Raw genomic sequence first — 7,783 nt, 5'->3', positions numbered from 1 at the left:
TTTAAATCACATCACCTCTCTAACACATCACATCAAACCCAACCAAAACCCAACCCATATAAGCCAATAAGTCAAAAAGTGTACTTTTTTAGAACATCCCAAACCAACCCCTAATATCTAAATGAAATCTTGTTTCTTAAATAAAATCAATAAATACTTTGATTGATTAATGATGTTAGAGATACTTGTAACAATGTCTTAAATTTGTCGAGATATGAAGGAGCAATCAAAGAATATTGATAGTTGTCAATAGAAACTTCAATTATTTTTCCTTTTTATTATATTATAAACGAAGATCAGATCTTTAGGCTTTGTGTTCAGGGTCAGGTGTAATCAATGTGACTTTCCCATGAGGGTTTGGAGAGTATGGACTGTTGGATTGGGCTGGACAGAGATCTATTGGGCTTTACTGGGACGTGTTTGGTAAATTGTGAAATGTTGCCGTTGCCGCTCTTGCTGTCCTCTGTGTATACCAAACAAAGGTGAAAAATGGTGACGTGGACAAGGACAGCTGGCCCCTAGGACGCCATTGTCATTTTGAGAGAAGACGAGGACAGTTGGTTCTCTTTCTCCTTCTACAAAGCTCCTCCTATTTTCTGTTTGAGTAATGATCCATCCCCCCTTTTTTCTCCACCCCCTTTGACCCCCTCTCTCTCTCATTGGTCACTTTTTCTTTTTCTTTTTCTTTTTTTTCCTGCTCCACCAATCACCCCCTACCACGTGGCAAAGGGGGTGAGGGGGTGACCCCCAAAAGGGGGTCCCAAGCATTATTCTTTCTGTTTTAACTGGTTTTGACTTTTTCTGAATTTTCAATTTCAATTTTGAGAAAATTTAAAGGATCATGGATTTCACTACCAGTTCATTTTTGATGAAAAAATTAGATCGATTTGATAATTATAATTTTTTTATTTTATCGCGTGTCCTTAAAAACATAGGGGCAAGTATATTTTTAAAAAGTCTATTCATTTTTTTTAAAATAAATATTATAAAATAAAAAAATTACGATTATTAAAATTTTGTTTGGTTTTAGATTTTTGGTTAAAAAAGTACAAAATTAGCTACATAAGCTAATAAGATAAAATATCACATGTAAATCATAATCATTACATTTTTTTTTCACAAAAATTAAAAAAGCCAAACCAAGCGAGACTAAAAAACCCCAGCACAAAAAACAAGCGGTTAAAAAAATTAATGCCAAACAAAAACTAATTTGACTTAGTTTTTATAGAGAGTTCTACAAGATAAACAGTTTAAATTATCAAAACAATACTAGTGGATCATCAATTTAGCTTTAAAATTATTATTTTTATTTTAATTCATATGATTCAATTGTAAACAGTTAATTCAAATAATTAACTATAGAAACATAGGGTAAAAAAATAATTTTATAAATTATACAATGTGAAATATATTTTCTAAGAATATCTCCAATGTTTATTCAAAATTTTTATAAATTTGAGTAAAAATTTATTTTGATTTGCTGAGCTCTAATCATTTCATCAAATTTGGCCAATCATCCAGCCTAATGCAAATTTCAGTAAAATTTGGGTCATCTACCCGGTTGACCGGCCGATCGTCCACTAATAGTTGCCTACGAAATTTGATGAAATATTAAATATTTCTTTAATTTGATAAAAATTCTGGCATTTCCTTCATTTGATATGAATTTAATTTCATGATTGAAGTAGAAGAAAAAACAAGTTATGTTTCACCAAATTTAAATTTAATAAACAGTTGAATAAACTTCAGAAGTACTCAAAGGCATATTTTCGTACTTGCATTATACAACCACTTATTCATTTCTTATACACCCGTTATCTCAAAATAGTGAATAAAAAAATGGTAATGCCCATCGAGAGCCCTAAGTTATCAATAAAAGATATAAAATGTCAAAAGTTTAAAATTTTAATACAACTTTACACATTTCAAAAATCTTCACATATCTTTCGATATTATTAATAGTCCACACGGTTGTAATTTGCATTTCAACAATGATTAATCCCCCCTTTTCTCCCCACCCCCTTTGACCCCCCCTCTCTCTCATTGATTACATTTTCTTTTTCTTTTTCTTTTTCTTTTTTTTCCTGCTCCTTCAATCACCACCTACTACGTGGCAAAGGGGGTAACCCCCAAAAGGGAGTCCCAAGCATTATTCTTTTACGAATACCTCCAATTCTTATTCTGTCCCCTTTTGCCTCTTCTTCTTCTTTTATCATATCGAACACTCCCAATTCTATTTTTAAAATCAACTTTTGTTTGAAAAAAGTTCAAACTTATCTTAAAAATCCATTTAATTATTTTTTATTAAATAATCCCATACCCAATCCTTTTTCTTTATTAAATTTTGAGTGAAAATACGATTGTTAAAAAAATGGCAAAAGATTTGGTTTATTATTGATTTACACTCCGTTTGTTTAGATAGAAAATATTTTCTAATATTTTTTTATTGATTTATATATATATATTTTTTTTTCAAATTTCATAGAGAAAACAATTGGTGATGGTGTGGAATGAAGGTGGTGGTTGAGGTGGTGCCATGGTGATGACGATGATAGCGGCGGTGATGGTGGTAGTGGCTGTGGTGAGAATGGCATGGTGGTGGAGGTGAGAGTGGTAGTTGTGGTGGTAGTGTAGTGACATTGGTAAAAACTTTATTCCAAAAATATTTTCTACATTTTAAAAGTGAAAAACATTTTACGTCTATTGTTTTTTGTTGACTTTTGTTTTCCGTCCATGTTAGTGGAAAAATTGGCTTTCTCTTAATTTGATACAAATTTTAATTTGAGGATAAAATTGATGGATAATTGGAGATGCTATAATTAGATTACATTAGTTAAAGCTAACGTTTTTTGAAAGGCCTTCTTGGCAACATCATAAACAAGTTATTTATTGGCTTATTAGTTTATTTGGATTATATCGGGTTTGTTTGGTTTGTGTTTGTAGAGTAGTTTTTGAGATAAAAAGTACGAAAACTTGTTTGGTTTGTCTTTTTTCAGAAATGGTCTTGGAAAATTGTTTTGGGGAGAAAGTTTTAAAAAAAGTGATTGATTTGATGTGTATGAAAGAGAAGTGGGTTTGCTGTGCGGTTATTTGGGCTCATTTAGGGATCCATTTTGATAATCTGAACCGTTCACATTTTAGAATACGACAAGTAGAACATGCCTGCAAAAAATCAAGTTAGTCGGATATCGTTTACCTATTCATCCACTCACATTTGTATTCATTTTAATTAAGTTAAAATAATTTTTATAGATACAAATGTGATGGATGAATGGGTAAACGATATCCGATTAACTTGATTTTTTGCAGTCATGTTCTACTTAACGTATTCTAAAATGTGAACGGTTCAGATTATCAAAATGGGCCCAAATCGCAGCACAACAGACGCTGCTGTGCGGGCTGCGCAGCAGCGTCCCCACTTCCGTATGAGAGAGAGTGATTTTGGAAAGAAACAAACCAAACAAAATTTTGAGGCCTTGTTTGGTTAGTTTTTCAGGAAAAATTTTGAAAAAAATTCTTCACAAACAAATTTTCAAGAGTAATTAAATCAAATAAATTTTTTTAAAAAAAATTTTAAAATTTTGTTTGGTTATCTACTTTCCAAAACCACTCTATCTCTCATACACATCAAATCAATAACTTTTTTTAAAACTCTCTTTCCAAAATAATTTTCTAAAACCATTTATGAAAAAAGGCAAACCAAATAAGTTTTCGTACTTTTTATCTCAAAAATTACTCTACAAACACAAACCAAACACACCCTGAGATTTTTTTTAAAAAAATTTGTTTGGTTTGATTATTCTTGAAAATTTGTTTGTAGAGAATTTTTCCCTAAAACAAACCAAATTTGGCTTTGTAGAGTGATTTTGGGAAAAAATTTCTAAAAAACTTGTTTGGTTTGTAATTTTTTCAAAACAATTTTCAAAATCACTTTCTCTCTCTTACACATCAATCAATCACTTTTTGTCTCTCCTCCTCAATCACTTTTTCTCTCACACACATGTACTCAATTATAACAAAATATCAAATCATTCCAAATATCAAAACTACTTTCAAAATACACAACCAAACAAACCAAAAAAATTTATCAACTCTTTCCGTAAAACAATTTTTAAAAATTTCTCTCTCAGAGCCAAACCAAATATACCCTTTATTTTTTAACACTTGTTTTTGTAATAAATAAAAAAATCAGCTTATAAACCATATCTAAAATAAGTAAAATTATGCATTTAAGAATTAAGAAAACAAATCTTGATAATTTATGAGATAAGATGAAATTAAACCTTACAATTACAAATTGTTTTTTTTGGAAGGACGGAAGAAAAGTACATTATTTTTTGAGTGCATATGTATTAAGTTTAATGATTGATTTATTTTTTGTTATAAAAAGAAAGAAACTGAAATATATGGAAATTATTATTTTAAATAACATTTTATTTTTTTTATTATTCTCACACATTAAGGGTTGATTTGAAATGTTATAAAAAAGTATATTTTTTAATTTATTGACTTATATGAGTTGGGTTTGGATTAAGTTTGATATGATATGTTAGAGAGGTGATGTGATTTAAATAAGATGATGCAATTTAAATAAGACAGTAACTTTTTAACTTTTTATATTATTTAATTTATGTCAAATCAATCCTAATATCAATTGATGGTGGTTGCCACCCCGTCACAAGCAATTCTAAAAATACGGTGACGATTGACAATCCTCGCGGTGATCATATAAGCAATTATGTGCATAAATATATAAATAAATGAATAAATAAATATATATAATATAATTTTTAAAATTATTGTTATTATTTTGAACAAATAAAAATAAAATTTAAACAATTGTGCCAACAAATTTATTTTTGAAATTATAATATAATTATCAATCTTTTTTTAAAATTTTTTATCAACATTCTGATATTTATGTATTACTTTATCATTATTATTCGATACTTGCTCGTGGATTTCTATGGTGGAAAAAACGCAAAAGCTTAAAAAATAACAAAAGAAAGTACCCTTTTCTCTCTCTTTACTTGTGCAGTGCCTCTGCTTCTGCGCTTCTGCTGCTTCACCTTCTGCAAGAAAGAGAGAGAGAGAGAGAGAGACTGCAGCGCACGTCGGCGCAGAGTAGCGTCACACCCCGCTTTTCCTTTCTGGTTCGGTTTATTGATTCTTCTCTCTCTACTACTTTCTCTCTCATCGAAGGTCGCTTTGTTCCCACGGCATTCGATTAGAGAGAGAGAGAGAGAGATTGAGAGGGAGAGAAAAGGAAAGGACGATTGGATTCAAGCAATCTCTCTCTGACTCTGGAAGGAACCCTAACGTTCCTCATCATCTCTTCGATATCTTCTTGTTTAGCAGATCGATTTGATTTTAATCCAAGAAGAAGGAGAAAAGAAGAGAAGAGGATTTTAGTGTGTGATAATGTTTTGGATTATGAGATTGTCGTGGTTTTTCTCCGCGGCAATGGTGATGATCGTTCTTTCTCCATCTCTGCAATCATTTCCACCGGCAGAAGCCATTAGATCTTCTAATCTTGATGGCTACCTTCGATTTCCAGGCCAGATTACAGCAACCGATTCGCTCAATCGATTCTCATTCAGGAAAGCATCTACATTCCGCAATGCCGAAGAATGCAGTTCAAATGAGAGGAAAACATTGGGGAAAACTGGCGTCTGCGATCCCTCTCTCGTTCACGTCGCGATTACTCTCGATGTCGACTACCTTCGCGGTTCCATCGCCGCCGTCCATTCGATTCTTCAACATTCGTTGTGTCCAGAGAGCGTATTCTTTCATTTTCTTGTCTCGGAGATCAATCTCGATACCCTAGTCCGATCCACTTTCCCTCAGTTGAAGTTCAAGGTGTATTACTTTGATCCGGAGATTGTGCGGGGCCTGATCTCGACTTCGGTTCGGCAAGCACTAGAACAGCCGCTTAATTACGCGAGGAATTACTTGGCCGATCTACTCGAGCCCTGTGTTCGAAGAGTGATATACTTGGACTCTGATCTCGTAGTCGTCGATGATATCTGGAAGTTATGGAGTACAAGTTTAGGGAGTAAGACGATTGGAGCGCCGGAATACTGCCATGCGAACTTCACAAAGTATTTCACGGCGAGTTTTTGGTCGGACAAGCGGCTTTCCGGCACGTTCGTCGGCCGGAAACCTTGTTACTTCAACACCGGCGTGATGGTGATAGATCTGGCGAAGTGGAGGCGGTTCGGGTACACGAAGCGGATCGAGAGGTGGATGGAGATCCAGAAGAGCGGTCGGATCTACGAGCTCGGGTCGCTCCCTCCGTTCCTGTTGGTATTCGCCGGACACGTGGCGCCCATCGAGCACCGGTGGAATCAACACGGATTGGGAGGAGATAACATCAGAGGGAGCTGCCGTGATCTACACCCTGGTCCGGTGAGCCTGCTACACTGGAGCGGGAGTGGCAAGGCTTGGCTGAGACTCGATTCCAAACAACCATGCCCCCTCGATGCTCTCTGGGCACCATACGATTTGTACGGACATTCAACTTGAAATTGCCCCACGGGACTCCTCGCCGGTAAATTCCTCTCGTGACTCTTTTTTGGTCTCTTCATCATCATTTTCCAATTTTTTTTTCTGGTGTTTAATTTGTCTTTCTATTTTTTTTTATTTTTTTACTTCTTATAACTCACCATCATCATCATCTCAGGCGATTTGTACTCTATTCTATTATTCCTGCTTTTGAAAATAAAAAGGAAATGGGGTTGGTTATTCGATTCAAATTTGTTGCCATTTTGTTACTGTTAGTTTTGTCTGTCTGGTAAATCCTTACATTTTGCGATTAGGGTTAATAGAGTAGTCTGTGTAGAACATAGATGAAGAACCGACATCAGGGGAAGGGATAAGAAAGCATTGAGTAGGGGAAATGGGGGAAGGGATGGTGTTGAAATGACGAAATTGCTCTTTGCTCAACCCTATTAAATTACTGTAAATGATAACAATAATAGGTGCCATGCCAGTTCAATTATTTTCCTATTTGTCAAGTTGGGTTTCATTTTTTTATTTTTGGCTAAAATTTACAAAAGATAAAATAGATTAAAATAATAAATAAAATAAAATATCACATTAAATTTATAATTATTTTACACAAATATTAGGTCTTGTTTGGAACAGACTTTTTTAGTAATTTTTTGGCTTTTTGACTAAAATGTGATGTTAAAAAAAATTAGTATGTTTGGGATGATTTTTTAGTTTTTTACGAAAAAATGTGTAAAAAGTAGAAAGAAAAGAGAATCTTTAACTTTTTTGTATGAGTTGTTGACTTTTTGATTTTTTTAGTGACTTTTTGACTTTTTGGCTAAAAGGAACACTTGCCAAATGAAGGCTTAATTATAAAACAATTCAATCATCTTTCCAAACACAACAATTTTAGCATATTAAGATAGTCAAAGTGGTCTAGAGAACTCCTCTCATACACTAATATCTTATGGGATCGTAAGTACCTTGTAATTAAAAAAGAAAATGACATAATTTTATATTTTGAGTCAACTAAAAAAAACAGTTATAATCAAACAACATATGAGACATAATGAAAGATTTCATGAGTCATAATTAGAGAAAAAATTAGTCATAATTAAAAAGAAATAACATAACTTAAAGATGTATATGATGGGGTGTATATAATAGAGTTTTCTTAATATATAATCATCATATATAATGGGGCAAAGGGCACGTTTCCATAAAAAAAAATGTGTACCATCGGTAAGTTACGACATTTGTAGGATTGATTATTATAAATGTAATAGTTCAA

At 33.0% G+C, this 7,783-nt stretch overlaps 1 protein-coding gene across 1 annotated transcript; it reads left to right on the top strand.

Moving 5' to 3' along the window:
* The first annotated feature begins 4,793 nt into the window (after positions 1-4,793).
* On the top strand, positions 4,794-6,755 carry LOC114289831 (putative galacturonosyltransferase-like 7). The gene has a single exon (XM_028233642.2). The coding sequence runs from the start codon at positions 5,422-5,424 to the stop codon at positions 6,523-6,525; it is 1,104 nt and encodes a 367-aa protein (XP_028089443.2). The 5' UTR covers positions 4,794-5,421; the 3' UTR covers positions 6,526-6,755.
* Positions 6,756-7,783: the final 1,028 nt, after the last annotated feature.

The sequence above is a fragment of the Camellia sinensis genome, chromosome 12 (genome assembly GCF_055761805.1).
Source record: "Camellia sinensis isolate YWXY chromosome 12, ASM5576180v1, whole genome shotgun sequence".
Lineage (NCBI taxonomy): Eukaryota > Viridiplantae > Streptophyta > Magnoliopsida > Ericales > Theaceae > Camellia > Camellia sinensis.
This window is presented reverse-complemented; position numbering and strand designations above follow the sequence as displayed.

Excerpts from the sequence above, each read along its gene's own strand:
- LOC114289831 (XM_028233642.2), top strand. The coding sequence starts at position 5,422 with ATGTTTTGGATTATGAGATTGTCGTGGTTTTTCTCCGCGGCAATGGTG.